At 33.5% G+C, this 22,824-nt stretch overlaps 12 protein-coding genes across 12 annotated transcripts; 1 reads left to right on the forward strand and 11 right to left on the reverse strand.

Moving 5' to 3' along the window:
* Positions 1–1,476: 1,476 nt before the first annotated feature.
* On the reverse strand, positions 1,477–2,085 carry OCT59_013815 (uncharacterized protein; the record flags this gene model as incomplete). Its single annotated transcript, XM_066141749.1, has 1 exon — positions 1,477–2,085. One exon carries the CDS (start codon positions 2,083–2,085, stop codon positions 1,477–1,479), a length of 609 nt encoding a protein of 202 aa, XP_066001853.1.
* Positions 2,086–2,440: 355 nt separating this feature from the next.
* On the forward strand, positions 2,441–2,959 carry OCT59_013816 (uncharacterized protein; the record flags this gene model as incomplete). Its single annotated transcript, XM_066141750.1, has 1 exon — positions 2,441–2,959. The coding sequence occupies one exon, from the start codon at positions 2,441–2,443 to the stop codon at positions 2,957–2,959; it is 519 nt and encodes a 172-aa protein (XP_066001854.1).
* A 65-nt stretch (positions 2,960–3,024) lies between these two features.
* Positions 3,025–3,600, reverse strand: OCT59_013817 (uncharacterized protein; the record flags this gene model as incomplete). The annotated part of the gene is made up of 1 exon (XM_025325874.2): positions 3,025–3,600. The coding sequence occupies one exon, from the start codon at positions 3,598–3,600 to the stop codon at positions 3,025–3,027; it is 576 nt and encodes a 191-aa protein (XP_025178988.2).
* A 71-nt stretch (positions 3,601–3,671) lies between these two features.
* OCT59_013818 (uncharacterized protein) lies at positions 3,672–4,052 on the reverse strand (the record flags this gene model as incomplete). The annotated part of the gene is made up of 1 exon (XM_066141752.1): positions 3,672–4,052. The coding sequence occupies one exon, from the start codon at positions 4,050–4,052 to the stop codon at positions 3,672–3,674; it is 381 nt and encodes a 126-aa protein (XP_066001855.1).
* A 3,766-nt stretch (positions 4,053–7,818) lies between these two features.
* On the reverse strand, positions 7,819–8,628 carry OCT59_013819 (uncharacterized protein; the record flags this gene model as incomplete). The annotated part of the gene is made up of 1 exon (XM_066141753.1): positions 7,819–8,628. One exon carries the CDS (start codon positions 8,626–8,628, stop codon positions 7,819–7,821), a length of 810 nt encoding a protein of 269 aa, XP_066001856.1.
* Positions 8,629–10,073: 1,445 nt separating this feature from the next.
* On the reverse strand, positions 10,074–10,910 carry OCT59_013820 (uncharacterized protein; the record flags this gene model as incomplete). The annotated part of the gene is made up of 1 exon (XM_025330355.2): positions 10,074–10,910. One exon carries the CDS (start codon positions 10,908–10,910, stop codon positions 10,074–10,076), a length of 837 nt encoding a protein of 278 aa, XP_025178987.1.
* Positions 10,911–11,852: 942 nt separating this feature from the next.
* On the reverse strand, positions 11,853–12,567 carry OCT59_013821 (uncharacterized protein; the record flags this gene model as incomplete). Its single annotated transcript, XM_066141754.1, has 3 exons — positions 11,853–12,184; positions 12,253–12,398; positions 12,474–12,567. The coding sequence occupies 3 exons, from the start codon at positions 12,565–12,567 to the stop codon at positions 12,032–12,034; spliced, it is 393 nt and encodes a 130-aa protein (XP_066001857.1). The 3' UTR covers positions 11,853–12,031.
* A 102-nt stretch (positions 12,568–12,669) lies between these two features.
* OCT59_013822 (uncharacterized protein) lies at positions 12,670–15,714 on the reverse strand (the record flags this gene model as incomplete). The annotated part of the gene is made up of 2 exons (XM_066141755.1): positions 12,670–12,769; positions 15,329–15,714. The coding sequence occupies 2 exons, from the start codon at positions 15,712–15,714 to the stop codon at positions 12,670–12,672; spliced, it is 486 nt and encodes a 161-aa protein (XP_066001858.1).
* A 161-nt stretch (positions 15,715–15,875) lies between these two features.
* Positions 15,876–17,153, reverse strand: OCT59_013823 (uncharacterized protein; the record flags this gene model as incomplete). The annotated part of the gene is made up of 1 exon (XM_066141756.1): positions 15,876–17,153. One exon carries the CDS (start codon positions 17,151–17,153, stop codon positions 15,876–15,878), a length of 1,278 nt encoding a protein of 425 aa, XP_066001859.1.
* Positions 17,154–17,747: 594 nt separating this feature from the next.
* On the reverse strand, positions 17,748–18,323 carry OCT59_013824 (uncharacterized protein; the record flags this gene model as incomplete). The annotated part of the gene is made up of 1 exon (XM_025328144.2): positions 17,748–18,323. The coding sequence occupies one exon, from the start codon at positions 18,321–18,323 to the stop codon at positions 17,748–17,750; it is 576 nt and encodes a 191-aa protein (XP_025167952.2).
* A 519-nt stretch (positions 18,324–18,842) lies between these two features.
* Positions 18,843–19,415, reverse strand: OCT59_013825 (uncharacterized protein; the record flags this gene model as incomplete). Its single annotated transcript, XM_066141757.1, has 3 exons — positions 18,843–18,903; positions 18,989–19,001; positions 19,154–19,415. The coding sequence occupies 3 exons, from the start codon at positions 19,413–19,415 to the stop codon at positions 18,843–18,845; spliced, it is 336 nt and encodes a 111-aa protein (XP_066001860.1).
* Positions 19,416–21,994: 2,579 nt separating this feature from the next.
* OCT59_013826 (uncharacterized protein) lies at positions 21,995–22,428 on the reverse strand (the record flags this gene model as incomplete). The annotated part of the gene is made up of 3 exons (XM_066141758.1): positions 21,995–22,013; positions 22,094–22,251; positions 22,315–22,428. The coding sequence occupies 3 exons, from the start codon at positions 22,426–22,428 to the stop codon at positions 21,995–21,997; spliced, it is 291 nt and encodes a 96-aa protein (XP_066001861.1).
* Positions 22,429–22,824: the final 396 nt, after the last annotated feature.

Genomic DNA, 22,824 nt, shown 5'->3' on the forward strand with positions numbered 1-22,824 from the left:
AAAAGAAGCATACTGAATAAATTTAGGACGGGGTTTGTGAATCTGATGTAAAGCCTGCTTGTTTAACCATTTTTTTATTATGGCTAAAGTGAACTCATATCCCACCTTCTTACAAGCATCCTGCATTTTTTCAGCAGTCCGATAATATCCCTCAGGCCTGTAATAAAGTTTCTGTAAAGTAAGATCGCGATCTAAGTCTCGAGCTTTCTGAGGATCGATATAAATAACTGGTTCTCCCATTCCAATTTTTTATAATTACGAAAAAAAGTTAGTATCTATGAAGTTAGATTCTACTCATTAGCTGAGGCACTCTTTTTCTTGCGCTTCTGCCTAGCTTCTATCTCCTTTTGTAAGTTCAGTGGAGTGTCAAACCTTAGGCGGATTGCAAGAGGATCATCTTCTGGCCTAGTGAGATCAAATACAACAAACTTGCCTTTTCGAAGGTAACTATTAATAACCATAGATGCACCCTTTACATCATCAATATATCGTCCAACAATCTTAGACACGTCTTGGATACTGCTACCAGAGTTAAATAATACTAAATGAGTCGAGTTTTCACGTTTGAATGTATTGACTTTATGATACTTTTGCGTAATATATATACATGAAATATTTCGGTGACGCCCATTCCCAAAAAACTGACCAATACGATTTTGTATATGATCTGAAGCGAGGCACAGATCCTCAAAAATAAATAATTTACTTCTTTCGGGTGAGAATGTTCTTGTACTAGGAATTCTTTCGGGTGGAATATAACTGAAACTAATATTCTCATAGTGGTTTTCTTGGGTCTTTCGAAATCATATTATATATGTATCTCACATATGCCCACTTTGGTTCATCAGGATGATACCCACAAACAATTAGATCATCACATTTGATGTAGCGAGACCCACCTTTCTTCCCTCTTTGCACATATTCATCCTTATTACCAAGAACAAGATTCGCAAGTAAATTAGTCTTACCTGAACCACTTCTTCCATTGGCAGGTACCAACATGCTGAAAGGCCATGTCATTGCTGGATGTCCAATATTTCGGGATGATTCATGTTTAGTGACCTCATCCATATCCAAAAGACGAAGTTTCATAGGAGGTAGTCCTGTCTTTTGGTTCTTCTGTGTATCAGATTGGGAATCCATAACTCTGATTTCTATTTAAGGGTATTTTATAGTTCAAAATATTTTTTTCTTCATTGTAAGATGAATTTCTACGAGAGAATACACACCATAAAATGCATATGATTAGTAATACTATTACGAAGATGATTGCATACTGAAAAAATAAGTAATAAGGTGAATCTGAGGTTGTTTTAGGACTAGTGATTTTGATACCTTTCTCCAGTCCTTTATCACCTCCAAGCACTTCAGACTCGCTGGATGTTTGGGAGATCTGCTCGGCTAAACGATCATTAGCTTCTTGAAGGAGGGAGTCTTTTTCTATTAATGCTTTTTGCGCTATGACTAAATCATCTTTTATCTGTGCCAATTCATCTTTTTTTCGGTCAATAAGTCTTCTAAGTCATCTTTTGCCAAACTTAGACCAATATTTTCAGTAGTTAGTTCCACATTTTTCAGTTCCAATTTGCGTTTGAGAGAAACTATTTCTGATATCTCATCTTGTGCTAAAGAAGCATCCTGCTCTAATTCTTTTACTCTTGATTGGAGAGCCTGTATTTCTTCCTTTGTTTTGGATTGGAAGGCTTGCATCTCTTCCGATTTTATAGAGAATTTGCTTTCAGCATCTGCAAGAGAAATATCCTTGCGAGTAATCTGAAGCATAAGCTCATTTTTATCTAAATGCAATTGTCTTATCTCTTCTCCAAGTTGGTGCACCCGATCAGAAAGTTTTTCATTTTCATTTTTGGATTTATCCAAGTCATCCTGCATGCGCTTGTTTTCTCTATCTAAGACATCATAGTTATCCGCAAACTGACTTCCCCAATAAATAGCTACTTCACGATCTTTTTTTGCACAAGAAAGTTGCTCTTCAAGATCTGTTCGACTGGGTGGATAATAATTAGCTGGAGTATCCCCAAGTTTATTACCATTATCCAGATCTTTTAAGGTACGGATCTGGGGCATTTTATTGGTATTTTTTTTTTTAGGCAAAAAAAAATCAGCTAGGGCCTTAAACTTGTAAGAAAGTGGATTATTTTTGGCAAAACTAATGCTTATTGATACTCATTGAAAAAAAGATTACTGGTGCGTACTGAAAGGTATTGAGACACATTCATACTTATTGATGCGCACTGAAAGAGAATACTGATATGCATTGAAGGATACCGATATGTATTGAAAAGCACTGATTCGTATTGAAAGGAATTGATTCATATTGAAAGGCATTGATATGTATTGATCACCAGAAATATTGATACATATTGAAAGGTATTGAAAAAATTATTGGTAGTTTTTTTTGCATATATATTCTAATTAAAAAATGGTCACCCATCTCCATGAAAAATTTTATCGATCCAATGCCACCCCATTATCAGAAGCCGACATCAAGGAAATTAGAGAATCCAGAGGCAGGATACCCAATGCATCAAAAATAATGGCTGAAAAATTCCATGTTGGTGCTCGGCGTATTTATGAAATATGGAACAATAGTGAACGTCTCCAACAAGGACTTATTTTATCTTCTTCCGATCAGCTTGCTTTGGATAAAAATTCCCAATCTGATAAGTCAGAACAGACTCTTGAAGCAGTATCATCTATATCCCTTCCAGCTACAGATATTCCAAAAAAGAATGGTCAAAAAAAGAAGGTTAAAATAGATGAGAAGCCGGTTACTGAAGCAACTAGTATAGTGGAAAAAAATAACAAAAATGGCATGGTCTCTTCCTCTGATAATTCGTCTGATACATCCCGAGAAGACAGGGCAGAATCTCTTCTTAAAAATCTAATTAATCGTGGTGAAAAGCTTAAGGGTTTAACAGCTAATACCCTCCTTATATAAGGATTCACATGTATCAGCAAGAAATTTACCGGTACTTAAGGCCAAATAGAGCATTTCTTCAGTCTTTATGAGGCGCTTTTCAAGCTCTTCACACTTTTTTTTAAGTCTTCCTCACTAGTCGGATTAGAAGAATTAGCTGATTCCTGATTTTCTTTTGGCGGATCTTCAACTTCTGGAGCTTTGCTAAAAGTTGGGATAATGTAAGCTTTCCCATGTAACTTCATTCGGAATTGATTTTTATTTGGATCGAGGACACCTTGAACTTTCCTAATCCATGTCATACCTAAACATAACATTGGTTCAGGTTCTCCATTATCAATACGAGTAAAATTTCCAGTAGCTGTAACAGTTTTACCATCCTTATCCTTTATACTGATTGGTACATCAGTAAACCATCCCAATGAATCGGTAATGTGTTTGGAATTACCTTTTATTGCGAAGTCCGATGGCTTATCGACTTTCCACCCAAGAGCATTAATTGTTGCATCATTCGCTCCCCCAAACTCACTCGCACTATCTAAAAAAGAATTAGAGATCGTTAAATCATCTATTTTAGCATTCAGATATTGTAATGATGAAAACCACTCATCTGATATTGATTCTTTCTTCTGAACTGTATGAGACTGACACATTTTTCGCATTGCCGGTGAAAGTTTTGGAAATAATTCATCATATGTTTTTAGCTGACTGGACTCTAGAGGTAACATATCATTTATTGGTAGTTGTTTTTTTTTTCCGGTGCATAATACCACCCATTTTCTACTTTATCATAACCATCTTCCTTATTATCTGAATCTGGAGGCGTATATTGGGGCTGTGTAGATGGAAGTTGAGGATAGTAACATTGAGTAAAATTGGATTTAGCTACAGGATTTAACCTTGGGCAATTGTTTTTCTTATGCCCTTCCTGTCCGCAATTACTGCAATAAAAAGGCTTTCGAGATTGATCATTAAGTGATATCCTACCAAACTTAGATGTCATTTGACCAATTTCATCTATTTTTGACTCTAATCTATCGATTCTAGATGATTGCAACTTTTCTGGCTTTTGCGGTTTAGGAGGTGGCCCATAAGCTTTTGCGACCACTCTCATTATTTCTTCCCTACATCAGGAAATTATATAGTGCGAAAAGTTGCGCAAGTTTACACATCATAATATTTCGTAAGCTTCCAGACCCGCCGCAAGTTTGCGTAAGCGTAATATTTCATAACTTTTTAAAATATTTCGAAATATTACGATATGCAAAGCTTCGTAATTTTACGATTTGTAATATTCCGTAATTTTGCGGTTCGCAATATTTCGTAATTTTACATAATATTTCGTAAGTTTTCAGACCCGCCGCAAGTTTGCGTAAGCGTAATATTTTGTAACTTTTTAAAATATTTCGAAATATTACTGTATGCAAGGCTTCGTAATTTTACGATTCGTAATATTCCGTAATTTTACTGCGTAATACTTCGCAACTTTTTAAAATATTTCGAAATTCTATGATGCGTAATGTTCCATAATTTGACGATTCGTAATATTCTGTGATTTTACACAACTTAATATTTCGTAATATTTCAAAATATTTCGATAAATAATACTTCATTTTCTGTACTATAAGTTTATATAATGTATGTTTTATTAGATATAATCATAAAAAATTACAAGTATTTATTAATATATACAAAATACATAAAAGTAAAAAAAGAGAAAGAGTAGAGTAACAATATTATTAGACGTAAAAAGAAGAGAAACAGCTATAGTAACGTTAGTATTAGATATAAAGATAAAAGAAATATTGTTATTATTGTTAGTATTAAGGTAAAAAGAGTTAAAGAAACAGTAAAAGGAGTAAAAGAAACATGGATATTATCGTTAGTATTAAAGTACAAGTAAAAAGAAATAAAGGAAACGTAGATAGTATTGTTAGTATTACGACATAAAGTAACAAAGAGGTAAAAAAAAAATGCGTTAATATTAAAATAATTAGTATTAATAAATAAATATTTCTATACCTGCAAAGTAATTGAACAAAAGAATAAAGAAATAAAGAGAAAGGAAAAAATAAACATGTTGTTAGTATTGTTAGTATCGTTAGTATTAAAGTACAAGTAAAAAGGAATAAAGGAAACATGGATATTATTGTTAGTATTACGATACAAAATAACAAAGAGGTAAAAAAAAATGAAAATAATTAGTATTAATAAACAAATATTTCTATACCTGCAAAGCAATAAATTATGAAATATATGTAAATATATTGTATATAATTAAAGAAATAATAGAAAGAAGAGACAAAAAAATTAAAAATATTGAACAAAAGAATAAAGAAATAAGAAACAAAAATAAATAAGACAAAAACGCGTGCATGATTAAATGATTAAATGATTAAATCACATGCAAGGATCAGCCTAATTTTGATTGGCCAGAAATCATGTACATCGTATAGCGGGTGTGACATAAATAAATCGTGACTGAAATTTGTGTTCAATTTGTGTTCAATTTGTGTTGATAATTCTGGTAAAAAATTTGTTAATTTTGGCCAAATTTCGTTAAATTTGTTAAATTTGTGTTGAGTTTGTGTTGAATTTGTGTTGCGTAATTTTTTATTTATCACAAGGGGATGATATTTAGTAATTGCATGTACGACGTACAAGATTTTTTTTATGATTTTTTTAAGAAATGTACGCAAAATATTTAATCAGAATATAATTGTTTTATTTTTAAATATGATATATTGATGATTTTTTTTTAAAAATTCAATAGAATGTGCTAATAATAAATTGTTTTATTTTTAAATATAATATATTGATATTTATATTTAAATAACCAAAACATGTACATGATTTTTAATTATTTTTAATTGAAATCAAACTAAGATTTTTTTTTAAAAAAAAATTAAAATAAATTAAGTGATTTATATCTATATTTAGAATCATGATATTTATATTTAGATAATCCATATCCGCATGAGATTTAATTAATATGTTTAATGATGAAAAGTCTAATAAATTAAATTTTAATTGAAACGAGAAATAAAATCAAACCAAAGAGGTATTGTTCAAATTTTATTTAAAGTGACATTTTACGACTTTCTTTCAAATTTTTACTCATCCCAAAATCAAATTATAAAAATAAAATCAAATCTAATAATGCCTCGCCAAACACGTCGTCGTTCCTATAACGTCCATTGGAACTGGGCTATGATGGACGAACTTGTCGACATACGCCGCGACAGAAACCGCGCCTACCATAATATTAATGATAGAAGCCGCCATGATTTTTAGGACTCTGTTGCCAATAGGTTCATATGACTAATATCTATAATTTTCTTTAAGAAAGAATTTAAATTCAAATTAACCAATCCATTTAATTGAATCAGAATAAATAGAATATTTCGAACGAGGGTTTCCGGGCAACAGTGCAGCCAAAAGTGGAGGAACCTCGTCAGGGATTACCATGTAAGTAAATAAATAAAATTACATTCATTTAAATTAAATGTATTTACCGAATATTCAAACTGATTTTGATATTTAGAACTATGTCCTTTATCGTAATGGTACCCCTGATCGGCCTGGGCGGCGGCTGTGGACGCGTACCGGCCAAAGATATTATCGCGAATTTAGAACGAGATTTTGGGAGAGGCCGGGTAATTATACTATAATAAAATTTTATAATTAATATTACATTCTATTTTACGTTCACATTTTAAATTTGATAAATTTGATCAATTTTAGATACGCGTGACGATCGTAGGAGAAGGAGAAACTTACCTACGTATCGTAGAAGATAATTATTTTTATTTTTTTATTTATTAAGTGAGTAGCTAGGCCCAGTCCGTACCAAATATCGGCTGGAGACTCACGTTTTTTTGGGCTGTGACTGATACTGACGTCCACGCCGTACAGCCTGGGTACTATTTTATAAAATAGTAGCGAACAAGTATCAAATGTATATTTTTTTATTAAGTTATAATAAAAATTAGAATTTACTTTAATTTTTAACATAAAAATTGTAAATAATAAAAAATTCGTAAATAAAAATAAATTTGCTTTCCCAAACTTAAAAAAAAGGTGTTTATATAAAAGAAAAGGTGTTTATATTATTTTTGATTATTCAATAGTATCACATGCCCCTTGTATACGTTCTACTGCATACGCAGTTTACAATCTCGTAAATTTTCGAAACGGAATATTACGCAGGTTTACAGTCTCGTAAATTTTCGAAATATTTCAACCGTAATATTACGCAGGTTTACAGTTTCGTAAATTTTCGAAATATTTTAACCGTAATATTACGCAGGTTTACAGTCTCGTAAATTTTCGAAATATTTCAACCGTAATATTACGCAGGTTTACAGTCTCGTAAATTTTCGAAATATTTTAACCGTAATATTACGCAGATTTACAGTCTCGTAAATTTTCGAAATATTTCAACCGTAATATTACGCAGGTTTACAGTTTCGTAAATTTTTGAAATATTTCAACCGTAATATTACACAGGTTTACAGTTTCGTAAATTTTCGAAATATTTCAACCGTAATATTACGCAGGTTTACAGTTTCGTAAATTTGCAGAATATTTTGACCGTAATATTGCGTAAATCTTACGATATTGTAAACTTACGTAATATTTTAACCGTAATATCACATAAATCTTACGAAATTGTAAACTTACGTAATATTTTGAAATTTTTCGAAATATTATGCCATAAACTTTCATAAACTTACAAAATCGTAAACTTACGCAATTTTTCGCGCTATAAAATTTCCTGATGTAGTAAGTGTATCAGGGAAAGGATTAGCGCTTTCATATGTATCAAGAAGCTGTTCCATATTTTTAGGAGGAACTGGTGGAGGTACCTTTTTAGTTTGCTAGGCCATTTGTGATTGGAAATCGGCTTTTTGTTTTTCTAATAAAGACTGGTATTCAGTTTTTTGCTGTGCTAATGCATTCTGGATTGCTTTTTGCATATCTTCTAAAGATATTCCATGCTGTTGTAAGGCTGAAACAGGTGAAGGTTCATATATTTGCCGAGATGTTCGATTAGATACTAGCGGATCAGATATTCTATCTCTTTTATGTCTAGCTATTCGGCGTAATTCTATCTCATAAAGCTTTTTAGCTAATTCATCTAATGGCAAATGTTCACCAATATCTTCAGCTTTTTCAAGCCATAAAAGTGGTAAAGCATCTAAGAACTTTCTACGTAATTCTTCAGGTCTATAGTTGGCTCGTCTACCTATTCGTAATATTTTTCTATATAATTCATCTATAGTCATGTCTCCCTTTCTGATTGTTCCATACATCAAATCCCGAAGTTCCTCTTCTACTGTAGGAAAATGAGTTTTTAGCCACCATACGGCTTGACCAAATCGAATACCAGCTACAACTACTGTAGTTCCATTACCAGCATTCGGTAAATTAACAGGAAGATTAGTAGGACGACCTCCTGCTATGCGCCAATCCTCGTCCCATGGACCTTCAACAGCTCTTAATTTTACTATTGCATTTCCAGGTTGTCCGAGTGCCTCATTTAATCCATCAGCACCGATCTGAAGAGCTGTACGCCCGTTTACAGCTACCAAATTGGCTTGTCCTGTACCATCAGTCAGATTAGTTAATTCACAATTTGTTTTTGTAGTAATCTCTTCATCAAACCATTCTAAGGTTCTTCCTCTCATACATGCTCTTAAATGTCCTAGTGCCTGAGAACAACTCCATTGCCCCCTGCACCTGCTGGATCTATTCCCCGATTTTGCAAGTCTAGTCTAAGTTGCGCAAGAAAGTCTGGGATACTATCATCCCAGTCAAAATATGGATGAGGTATTCCTGCTATGTTTACTTGATTAGGTGGATTATTCTGAAGCGCCAAAATTTGTCCTTGCAAATTTAAATTATTCTGTCGCTCTGTTTGGGTCTTATTTTTCCATTTCTCGTATCGCTCATAGAGCCTGTCACGATTAAATTCTAACAGACCTATATTCCCTCTACTTCGCTGTAAGTGATGGGCATTTCGCTGATACAGCAATTGTAAGGCAAATTTTTCCTGTAGCAATATACCAATACAGGTTCGCTTTCCTGTTATATTGTCTAACATTCTATTTACTTGATTTTGAGCATTGGTCCGCAACTGATAAAGGTCAGCAATAACCATTTGTTCCACTCCTTCAGCATTTTGCCTTCGTATAATTTCATTATACGCGATCCTCGCATCATATCGCCTTCGTTGCTCACGGACTAAATCCTGATGCAAATTATTCTCTTTTCGGCGAATCTGCCTTGTCACCCTTTTTATTTGATCAGCTAAGATTTCTCTACCTATTGTTGTACTATTCAGATAACCATCTATAGCATTTGCTAGTTCTGTGATGGTAGCCATTTCTATGTTAATATTAGGATTATACAAGTCTGGAGAATTCCCTCGTTCTGGCGAATTTTTTCGTGATGAGATGGTTCTGATCCGACATCGCAATTTCTCTACCTGTTCCTCAGAATCTACTAACTGATTTTCTATACTAGAAATATGTTTTTCATTATTACAAATATCCTTCTTAGCTTGATATACTTGCTTTTTGTGCTGGAGATTTCAGATTTTAACTCTATTATCTCTTCTTTCGAAGCATTTTCAAGGCGCTCTATCTCCCTATTGAGATCTTGAATTTCTTGCTCACATCGGGCATAATCCCGTTCTAGTTGATTAATTCGTCTCTCATTCTGGTGATTAGTATCAACTTCTATCTGCAATTTACTACGAAGATGATAGTTCTCTTCTTCCAGCTCAGCTTTATGTTCTTCACATGTTCTTCTCTGCCTTGGGTGAGATCTGTGAAATGACATTCTTTTTTTCGTGATTATAAAAGAGAATGGGAGAACCTTTGATTTATATTGATCCTCAGAAAGTGCATGATCTTAACCGGGATCTGGGTTAAGGACTAATCTGGAAAATTTGGCAGGTGATACATTTCATCTATAGCGCCTTCGACCAATTTTACTAGGCGATCATGTATGTAGATTATTTAGCATAAAAAATAAAGAATAAGTTATACATTGCACCTTTGGCTAAATAATATTAATTTTCAGTTAAAAGCAATATAATTAAGATATTTCTCAGAATCAGTCAAGTTAGTTAGACAATTGTGATTAGTGTTCCATCCTTCAATCTCAACGCAGTGCCTTTTGGCTGTTTTGCATACCGAGACGAGATAAATATTTCACCTGTATCACTTTTGCAATTCGATGACTGATAAGAAGTTGGTGGAATCATTTCTTGGTTACCAGAGGTAACAGAAATACAAGCTGGCTCAAAATTTGGAGCACTAGGCATAGTATTTTCTGCTATAGTTGCTTTAGCCTGTGCATAAGCTTTATAGAGAATTGTACGAGTATCATAATCATGTGATATCGATGCCAATTTATCCTTTTCTGAGTGTGAGGTAGATTGGGAGAAAAGCTCTAGACGAAGACGATTAATTTTAGCCTCTTCTTGTAATATAGATTGTTTATATTGCCAGATCTGAAATTCCCTTTTATTAATAGATTGGAGAATTTCATTTATTCTTGCATGTTCATTTGAAATAGTATTTCCAGAAATACATCTCTTCAAGTGGTTATCTCGATAGCGATCCTCAAAAAGACCATTTGCAGGTGTGAAAACTAAGGAGTCACATACACTGCAATATATATAATTGGTTGGACGATTATGAATCTTATCATCTACATATAGCTTTCCATACATTGTAATATATCCATTCTTAGAAAGGATTCTATTCCCCGAAGAATAGTTCTCTTCTAGTATTTTCCTAAATGGATCACGAATACGAGAGCACCACATTTCTGGTGTTTCATGATCATGTCTTTCTGCTAAAGGCAATATTGCAACAATAATTCTTATATATTCTTCAGAGCCTCCAACACTATTGTGTGCATGAATTAACTTGGAATAGGCTTTACTATCTAAATCCATATTAGTGTTTTGGTAGATTATAACAGAATATAACAGAATATAACGATTTTATTGATTTATACTGTTTTTAGCGATTTTAGCCAATTTAGCAATAGTATACTCTAATAAATATCAGATTCAAATTTATATGGATTTGCTGGTTAAACAGTTTTAATGGTTTTATTGATCTGTAGCCGATTTAGTGAGACTACACACTAGTAAACCCAAATTCGATTGGGATCATCTTTTGGGCTAAGCTAATCTTATATTTACATGCGTCTTCGGCTAAATCAGTTTGTGGCATGATGTACTGTATATCGTATCACATGAGATCTCCCTAGATAGTTCTAGGGTTTCAATAAATCACGAGATGGTTGGTTGGCCAATCAGATTTCGGATTCTTTCTGATGGTAGAGTCTGGACACGGTGTCCGAGCTCGTCAAAAATGCGCAGAAGCGAGATCAGCATCCGGTTAAATTTATCTCCCGAAATAGCCGGCCGTTAAGGCACTTCGTAACTCATTGCATATATGACTATCTGATGGTAGAGGTGTCCGGGCTCGGCAAATTATTTTCCATGATGTTTGGCAATCAGTTACACATACACATAAAGCCCAATATGGGCGGGATATGCAAATGCTTTATTATATGTTTGAGAATACACGTGAACGAAATTCTGTTTTTTCTGGTGGTAGAGTCTGGACACGGTGTCCGGGCTCGTCAAAATTGCGCAGAAAAATGTATTAATCATATGGCGCAGTACATTATCGAACTTTCTGTTTTAAGATTTCGGCTATTACATAATATTTTCATCCTTAGTTAGATATTCTTTCAATCACAAATTTCAATGAGAAGGCGCATACATAAAAAATCACGTGCATTCCGTTTCAGAATGCCAATACCTTTGCCAAGAAAAATTTCATTACATTAGAAGTAATTTGTATGAAACTAACGCAGGAAGATTATCATTCAGTTAAAAGAAACATGTTATTATTATTATTTGGATGCTACCAGTCAATATATTTTGCACGTAACATTATAACGCAGTATAATTAAAACATTAGATTATAAATTTCGTAAAATACAGTGATACAAATATAATAATTTTTTGCAATAGCTAATAAGTCCACCAATTCAACCCACTTATCTTCGTCCATTTGTTTTTGTCCTATTATTCTTCTTTTTCCCAGGTGGTGAGGTCTTCACTTTATCAATCTTAGAATCATCATCACTTGATTCGGAAATAATATTTGTGACGTAAGTATATATGCTTTCAGTACTTGAAATAATTATATCCTAATTTTCAAGGACGTTAATTACATCAGTGTATAATATGTATGCAATACTTCATGTCAAATACTTACTCGCATCATCCATAGATTTGAGGCGAACTTTGGCAACTCCTTGAAGAGCAAAAACGTCATCGTCGGACAAGAGAACTTTTTTTCTAATTTAAAGTAATAAACTCCAGCAAAGGGCAAACACATGCTATAAATATAAAAGTCATGGTCTATAGGGATTTATGAAAAGAAAAACATTAGATTATACTTAAAATAGAAATATTCATCTGGTGCATAGCACTTACCATATACTTGAATACCATATACTTTTATCCTCCTAAAGTCTTCATAGCAGCCCGAATAGTTAATTTTGATGTAGTTTAGAATAATCTTGAGCATCTTCGCGATTTTATTTCTATCTCCAACGTAATGAGTATGATCAAGACATGTTGGAGATCCCGAAACTTCTAAGACTGAGATCTCTAAGTCTAGTTCCACCATTTATATGATTGCGTCAATTTTATTGCCGGAGCATCGTCGATCATCATCTTTTAATGACTGGTTGAGCAAAACGGCAGAAGATCGCAAAGTTTTTTCTCCCCTATTGTATGACAAATTAGCAATAAATAAAAACAATACTATTAGGCATTGAAAAGTATTAAGTCCATTCTAACTCACCAAGCTTGTTTCAAAAATGTCTTGTCTTTGAATAATAAGGTATAGACGCGAGAAATAAACCTAATTATGTAATCATATTCGGTCTGATCTTCTTTGAAATAGTTTGCACCATTTGGAAACTGATCCCGACTATAATAACGCAAAATTGTACATTAACATAAAATCCGATCAAAAAAATAGTCTACATAGAATACTTACAAGATTTTCATCAATCCCAAGGCCCGTCTCTTCCATTTTATATTATCACCAGTCCGCAACTTTGCACGCTCCGTTTTTATGGCTTCACGCAATTTCTTTGCAGAATTCTGATGAAACAGGTATCAGAAACGAAATCAATTATTCTAAAAATAACACCTACTTACCACATTTGTCGAGATGTATTTTATATATTGTTTTACTTCTTCTGCCTGCCCGTCTTGTACTGTGTCTTGATCAGATGAAGCTGAGGTGGAGGCAGAAGCAGAAGCTAATTGTGTTACATTAGGACTTGATGTTAAAAATTTTTCTACAGTGCTGATGATATCATCCCAATGCTCCTCGAAGAGCTTTCGTGCTTCTGTTGCAGATGAAGCAGTTGTGTCGATAATATTGTAGCGCATTAAACTGTAAAATAAAGTTTTCATTAGAAAATAGTAACCAAGGTGTGTAATCATATAAAAGGAATGATAAAAACAAAAATAAACATACTCTTGCTTGTGTATTTCTTCAACGTATTTTGACGATTTACGCCATTTCTCCATTGCTGACCGGATGCATACACCATTAATTATTAATTTACAATCAACGATAGCACCAGGGTTTTCCTGTAAAAGGCTGTCTTCCAACTCTTCTTCGGGAATATCATTTCTATCTAAGGTAAATGCATGCTCCTCATCATCGTGGATATTATTCACGTTTTCTTGAACTCGATTGATAATGGGTTTATTAGGCGTCATATCAGGCGTTAAAGTATGTGTGACCGAACGAGTTGGACATGGCGTGCTTTTATGAGAACTAGAGTCATCACGGACATATTGTGATATTGCGTTTTTATTCTTGATAGATTTCAAAAGTAGGTTAGAATTGGATGATTATGTATATAACCTGATAAAAAAAATAATTACGATACCTTAGAGGATTCAGCGACCTCTGTCATAGGTGGTGTTGGATACAGTGTAGCAGATTCATTTTCTCTCTTTATCCCCTTGGGTTTATCAGATTCGTAATAATGTGGGATATTTCTTCCGTGCCTAGTTTGACGTTGCTTTTGATTATGGGGTATATCAAATAAATTCACAAGTTTGTAAGATAAGGTAGTATGATGTATCACATTTTTTTCCTATGTTCGCTCACTATATCATCCGAAATGTAAGAAGACATTTTATTATAGGTCATTGGAAACTACAAATACCTTATTTTTCGGAGTTTTGAAACAGTTTCGTTTGTCAGCTCCTTGATCAAAACAATTCACGTCATCTTGTCTCTTACGTTTTAATAATAAACTAGTTTCAGAAGATGAAATGGAACGAACTTCTTCTGTTTCTTCATTTACGGCATGTATTGTACTTTCGGCATGTCTTAACTGCTTATAATATTAAGTTGGTTTTTGAAATATTTATTAAAATTATAAACAGTAATTCACTGACCTTCTCAAGTTCGATTCTTTTTTCATAGTTCTCCATGCAAATCGATGACCAAAACGAATTTGCAGGCCCTCCGTTAGACTTGTTGAAATAAATAAAAGTAAATAAAATTGGTTATAATATGCGCTAGAAATGAATGAATTAATGTAAAATATAGTGATGTAAACTGATCGAGCGAAACATGCCATGCCGTAGCTTGACAACAAATAACCGTAGTCATCTGTTGCGACATGTCAATAGGCGTACCCTATTCAAGTACACCCGAAAAGCCGTAGCCATACCAAAGTCACCGTAGTTATTGGTTATTCGGGGTTTGTCAACACGAATGTGTTCTAGTACTTGAACTCACCCATTTCAGCTTACTGTAATTTTGGGTTATACGGTGTACTTACATCAAATTCCTTGAGATATCTCTTTGCTTTTTCACGGTACTCCTCATTTTCATGTTTTTCAGCTAAATACTCCAGATTTCTAACATAAAAAAAGTGTTCGTCTGCTTTATTCGATTTAAAATCTTTTTGAGTTTTGCGATGTTCCAAGAAACCTAATAAGCTCCAATCTTCATTATGTTGGAAGTATTCGAGCGATCTAAATTTTAAAAGAGACATAATTACGTTTTGTGTAAATATAAAAGTTTCACGACAAAATATCTGATTTAAGGTCGTGATCGGCGTGAATCACGTTTTACAATTCTACTTTGAGATGATTCGTGACCCGTGGTCACATCACTACTATTTACATATCAGAATAACTTGTTATACATGATAATGATAAGATTTATAAATTATGCTATGATCGCGAATTTGAATTTATTGCTTGAAGTGAAGCAAGTAAGACAATATTCCGTTTCATTTTTATACCATTCGCCATGTAATCCGTAATTCCCATGTTTTCCATCGCAAATAGGACATGCTGAGCTCCACGGCTGAGGTGATGCAAAATTATAATTATCAATCCCTCTGAAACTATTTCGGAATTTCAAGTATGGGAAGTACTCTAAGACGGATTTGCTAATTAATTCTGGATCGGGTCTGACTTCAAAAGTTATAGGCCCTTTTTCTGGCTTTGAATTTATAACTTCTGATTCATGTACTTCTGTTAGTTGCCATGGCTCATTTCCAGTTTGTTTTTTATATCTTTTGTATAATTTGGAACGAATCTTATCTGTCAAAATACTTGGTAATTCAATTAATTTGGTATGCCAATCCAGATATTCGGCGGTTAGTATTTTATCAGACTCAGTCATTTTCCTTTTTATATGACCGCAATCAATTTAAATCCCCGCCCCTTTGTTCTTCGAACTGCAGGGTGAGAAAAAAACCTATCTGTTATACGGAGCCTGCGAGCCTGCAAGTAAGAAATATATCACTTTTCTCCCACCCCGAAATCTTTGATTGAGGGGTAAGACTATGCAGTTATCTCAATTTCACGCTGTTCACATTTAATAAAGTAAGATCCGGTATTATACGTACCTTCTATTTCTTCATCATCATGACCTAATTTGCATAATGGGCAGATGTAGTCCCTGCATGTTGTCTCATCAGTAATCCCATAATAGTCGAAATTTTCAATACTACATTCTCTATATAGATTAGGATATTGATCCAATATCTTGTTGCGAAAATAGGAATGATCGGGCTTAGAGGCTCCAGAAGAGCGGGATTGGGATGCAGATGATACACTTGCCGATGTACTCATCTCATCCTTAATCTGATCATTTCCCGAGGGAACGGTTTTCAAAGTCACATGACACTGATGATCACTAATATATTTTTTTACTTGATCTATGACTTTTTGGATTTGTGCATTAGTTAGTTTCGAAATCTCAGTTGCGCTATATGAGACCAACTTGATTTTGTCTATCCCAACTCCATTTTTTCCAAATAACGTGAGGTGTTTTCTAGCCCTAAGAGTTTTTTTGCGCAAGTTATCTTGTGTGATTTTAGCAGGGAGAAATGGTTTCATTTCCTTGTAAATCTTTGATCTTGCCGTTTTATCGTTGATTCTACCATCAGCAGTAAGAGCATCTACCCTGCTCTCGAATTCAAGTGAATAATTATACCAGTCTAAGATTTCCTGCTGACCAGACTTTATTGCTGTATTGAATAGATAGGACAAGTGTTGGGCAGAACCCGAAATCATATTCTCTGATCCATTGCAAGAGGAATTAGTATTGGTAGAGCTGATATTGTCATCACTGGATATGGGTGAACAGGTGTTAGCCGAAGGCGCTAAAGGCAAGGTACCACACAGCTCTTGTATTAGACCCTGTTCTATAATTTGATTTTTATCTAGTGATTCCTGCTCATCATCTTGCTCTATGGATACTTCGAGATCTGGCTTAACTGAAGTCACATGACTCTGATCGTTCCCTGAGGGAACGGTTTTTTCAAACTTTTCCGAAATTTCCGAACTCATCCGATGCGCATCCTCATATGAATTTTCAGGATGCCTGTTAACAGCTTTTATATCGTGCGTCACTTTCGAATCCACTGTGGGAATTTCTTCCTGAGGGGTATCTGCAATGACCAATTGAGGAGCAACCACCACAGTTTCTGATACATAAGCGTTACCAAAGGTAACATCCTGGTTAGCTGATTCACGCTGGAGTTTCTTCTCCTTATTGCGTCGCCTAATATCTTCGCTGACGATTTTCTTATGAGCCTCGAGCAAGCAACTATCCATCTCTTTCTCCTCTAACGGTTTTTCGCTGATGGACCGCACCCGAATTGAACTTAGATGAGTTATTGTTAGGGGTAATATCATTTTGCGACTGCTTCTGTTCCACTTTCGTGAGTCTATCTCTAACTTCAATATTCTCAGATTCCAGCTCCTCGATTCTGGCCTTGAGTTTGGCATTCTCAGCATCACGCCTCTCGTTATATTTCCTATTCGCTCTTAGAAATTCGTTATTACTGCGCTTAAGTTCAGCTATTTCAGCATCAGACACTGAGAGCTTGTTTCTAAGATCAGTATTTTCCTTTCTAAGCTCTGCAATCTCAACATTCTCAGCCTCAAGTTCAGTGATACGCTGTTTCAATAATTCAAGCTCGGATGACATGATCGATAATATTCTTATAGAAGATATGAAATATTCAAAAGTCCGTTAGTATATATACATTCTATTATTAAATTGCCAAGAAAAATTTTTGGCATGCTACATCGATTTGAAATTTACAGGTAGATAGAATAAGCGCAAAAAAATAGGCCTCAGCCACGGAGTATATAGTCATGGAACCCTCATTCCAAGGCTATGAATGATCAGACTCATAGTAATATTTAGTAAAATGTTCGTGCTAGAGCTAAGATATGCTCCGGACCCAAAACATTCGTTCTAGAAAACGCATCATATAAGCCCTCTGGTCTATACTTCGCAGGAGCTAAATTTGAGTGATGAAGAAATTTCACGAGTAAGTCATCCCTCCAAGTTTTCATCTCTTTACGCTCCCAAGTAATTCCTATTAATACAGACAAGTTACTGTAATTCTTTTGTATTAAATTCTGAAGTGAGGAACATTTATTTTTTTCGAGGGTAAATAAACTCACTCCTCCCACGATGGCGGATTCTACGCTAATAATGAAATTTTCGCGAATATCTGCTCTTTCTGCTAAGGTAGATAAGGGCGGAATTAAGGCTGGGTGGTAAAAGTCAGCTAAAGGATCTAATTCGAATTCACCAACAGATATAGTTCCAATATCTTCCAAATAATCAGAAAGTCTATTAGCGCATCTATAACCTTTGTGGATCAGCTTCTGGAATAGCTTACCATTAGTTTTGATCCAACGCCCCGTTAGAAGGTTGAGTACTTCATTAGTTGTGACCGATTCTTGATTACTAATTCTCGAAATTAACATTTATGAAACTGATAATAGTTGATTATTACTTATGAAAATGGATATGTTCAATTACCACTTTAGTAAATTAATTTCAAACATCTTTAGCTTGATCTAAGCCGACTTGGTCCCTCTGGGACCCTTCCTTCCGCGTACTTTCGTTTATAGTATATATATGCTCTTTCCTTACCTTGACCACATGGGATACAGAGCCGAAGGCTCGATTTAGTGCCCCGACCACATCCTTTACATGGTTGTGGGATTATTACACCCTTTCGTATTTTGAACGCATGGGAGGCACAATATTTTTCTCATGTCGAATTTTTACAGAAACGGGTCTCTCCAACTAATAACCAATTACAAGGCATTTCTTTATTATCCATGCTCACTTTCATATTTAAAAAATTCACGTGATTTTGATCGTTCCCCGAGGAACGGTTTTTGCCAAGAAAATTTTTTATTAATACATGCTGAAATAAATACAAGATCGGGACGTAGCCCGTGATACATGACGTCTATGCTAATGTCTAATCCTACAGTCTAACCAACCACCTTACATTTACGTGACTTGGTAATTTGCCTCTCCTTCTTTACGAAATGTCTGTAAAATACATGATTATTAATTATAAGAAACTAGGATTACAGAAAACTACGATACAGGAATTTGCGAAATAATAGATTCTTACACAATATATTTATCTAGCAATTGGGATAATTTGAGCTGTTCCTCCTCAAAAAGCTTTCTCTTCTTTTTTGTGTCCTCCCGGCTTGCCATCCCGAAGTCAATCAGGTATAGGCAGTTTTATCGTTAATTAAGATATTTTCCTCCCGAATATCATTGTGGAGGATACCATGCTTGTGGATTGCTTCTAATCCCTTAATAGCCCTTGACTTTTGCTGTTCCGTAATTTTTTGGTCGCTCAACATAGTGCCAACAATGGTTAAGCCGATAACGAAGCTCATGCCTCCTCCATAATATCCATAACAGACCAGCTTTGGGATATACTTGCCTTGAATATCGGCTAGGTCTTTATAAATCTCGACTTCTTTTTGCATTTCTTCCAGGACATACGATGGGGCCTTAGATAAGTCTGCACTCTTCAAAGCAATCATATTACCACGAAACTCGCATAGGAGCGTTTTACCACTTCGTCCTTCACCTAGTATACCCTTAAACTTGAAGTCCGTGAAGCTAAGATTTTGCTGGTTTACTGGGACGTTAGAAGATGATTGTTGATTTGAAAAGGTGCTGGAAGCCTGATTAGTTAATGAAGAGCTGGATGATGATTTTGAGTTTGATCGAAGAGTTCGTGAATTATTATCCCCTTGAGCCGGCACTACATCAGGAAATTTTATAGCGTGAAAAATTGCGTAAGTTTACGATTTTGTAAGTTTATGAAAGTTTATGGCATAATATTTCGAAAAATTTCAAAATATTACGTAAGTTTACAATTTCGTAAGATTTATGTGATATTACGGTTAAAATATTACGTAAGTTTACAATATCGTAAGATTTACGCAATATTACGGTCAAAATATTCTGCAAATTTACGAAACTGTAAACCTGCGTAATATTACGGTTGAAATATTTCGAAAATTTACGAAACTGTAAACCTGCGTAATATTACGGTTGAAATATTTCGAAAATTTACGAGACTGTAAACCTGCGTAATATTACGGTTGAAATATTTCGAAAATTTACGAAACTGTAAATCTGCGTAATATTACGGTTAAAATATTTCGAAAATTTACGAGACTGTAAACCTGCGTAATATTACGGTTGAAATATTTCGAAAATTTACGAGACTGTAAACCTGCGTAATATTACGGTTGAAATATTTCGAAAATTTACGAGACTGTAAACCTGCGTAATATTCCGTTTCGAAAATTTACAAGATTGTAAACTGCGTATGCAGTAGAACGTATACAAGGGGCATGTGATACTATTGAATAATCAAAAATAATATAAACACCTTTTCTTTTATATAAACACCTTTTTTTTTAAGTTTGGGAAAGCAAATTTATTTTTATTTACGAATTTTTTATTATTTACAATTTTTATGTTAAAAATTAAAGTAAATTCTAATTTTTATTATAACTTAATAAAAAAATATACATTTGATACTTGTTCGCTACTATTTTATAAAATAGTACCAGGCTGTACGGCGTGGACGTCAGTATCAGTCACAGCCCAAAAAAAACGTGAGTCTCCAGCCGATATTTGGTACGGACTGGGCCTAGCTACTCACTTAATAAATAAAAAAATAAAAATAATTATCTTCTATGATACGTAGGTAAGTTTCTCCTTCTCCTACGATCATCACGCGTATCTAAAATTGATCAAATTTATCAAATTTAAAATGTGAACGTAAAATAGAATGTAATATTAATTATAAAATTTTATTATAGTATAATTACCCGGCCTCTCCCAAAATCTCGTTCTAAATTCGCGATAATATCTTTGGCCGGTACGCGTCCACAGCCGCCGTCCAGGCCGATCAGGGGTACCATTACAATAAAGGACATAGTTCTAAATATCAAAATCAGTTTGAATATTCGGTAAATACATTTAATTTAAATGAATGTAATTTTATTTATTTACTTACATGGTAATCCCTGACGAGGTTCCTCCACTTTTGGCTGCACTGTTGCCCGGAAACCCTCGTTCGAAATATTCTATTTATTCTGATTCAATTAAATGGATTGGTTAATTTGAATTTAAATTCTTTCTTAAAGAAAATTATAGATATTAGTCATATGAACCTATTGGCAACAGAGTCCCAAAAATCATGGCGGCTTCTACCATTAATATTATGGTAGGCGCGGTTTCTGTCGCGGCGTATGTCGACAAGTTCGTCCATCATAGCCCAGTTCCAATGGACGTTATAGGAACGACGACGTGTTTGGCGAGGCATTATTAGATTTGATTTTATTTTTATAATTTGATTTTGGGATGAGTAAAAATTTGAAAGAAAGTCGTAAAATGTCACTTTAAATAAAATTTGAACAATACCTCTTTGGTTTGATTTTATTTCTCGTTTCAATTAAAATTTAATTTATTAGACTTTTCATCATTAAACATATTAATTAAATCTCATGCGGATATGGATTATCTAAATATAAATATCATGATTCTAAATATAGATATAAATCACTTAATTTATTTTAATTTTTTTTTAAAAAAAAATCTTAGTTTGATTTCAATTAAAAATAATTAAAAATCATGTACATGTTTTGGTTATTTAAATATAAATATCAATATATTATATTTAAAAATAAAACAATTTATTATTAGCACATTCTATTGAATTTTTAAAAAAAATCATCAATATATCATATTTAAAAATAAAACAATTATATTCTGATTAAATATTTTGCGTACATTTCTTAAAAAAATCATAAAAAAAATCTTGTACGTCGTACATGCAATTACTAAATATCATCCCCTTGTGATAAATAAAAAATTACGCAACACAAATTCAACACAAACTCAACACAAATTTAACAAATTTAACGAAATTTGGCCAAAATTAACAAATTTTTTACCAGAATTATCAACACAAATTGAACACAAATTTCAGTCACGATTTATTTACGTCACGCCCGTGTTGTTAATAATTAAATAAATAAATCTGCATTTTATTTATGATATGGAAAACGTGACCATAAATTCTTTTAAGGATATAATTTTATTAAAATAAATCAAAACTCCTATATCAAGTGACTAAAAAATATATTTATTTACGAAATATTCATTTTGTTTATCAAATCGGGGTACTATGTGAACGCACCATCGTATAGACTCTATAGCTACAAAGTTATATAATTCTATCAATTTTAAGTGAGGACATCCATATAAATATGCGTTCCTTTTAGATTTAAAATCGTACCATTGAATTAATGCGAGATTTAGCGGTGGGTCTGTTAATACTTCTGCTAACAATAAGGCCTATAAATAATAAATATTTATTAATACTTTTATAATAAATTATTACATAAATTGGAAAAATACCTGTCCATAACAAAGTCCTTTGTCTGATATATAATCATTTGATTCTTCAGAATCCATTGAAATAGCTATGTCGCTAAACCATACTTTATTATGATACCTGTTAGTGGCACGCATTATGGCACCATTTTCAGTGTTACCGATCCGTATATGTTTATTCGGGTTTCATCAATAATTGTGAAACCATCAAGTAAATCTAGATATGAATCCAGGACAACTTATAAATCTAGCAAAACCAGTCTGCATTTTATTGTCTACGGAATCTTTTTTTCATTAAAAAATGTATTTGCATCTTGTAAAGAGAATTCAAAGAGTCTTGCAGAAAATTTACAAGTGCGAGGTGTTTTTGCCAGATTCACTGAATGTTGAGACATTCTAATAGATATTGCTTGACGTTTTATCTATTAATTTAATTTCCATCTTAAGTTATATAATAAATATATACAATAAATAAAATTTTCAAATACTTACAGTTCGTAAAATCTGAGGTTCGACATCTTTTTTATTGCTAAT

This window comes from Rhizophagus irregularis, chromosome 21 (genome assembly GCF_026210795.1).
Source record: "Rhizophagus irregularis chromosome 21, complete sequence".
NCBI classification, from domain to species: Eukaryota; Fungi; Glomeromycota; class Glomeromycetes; order Glomerales; family Glomeraceae; genus Rhizophagus; species Rhizophagus irregularis.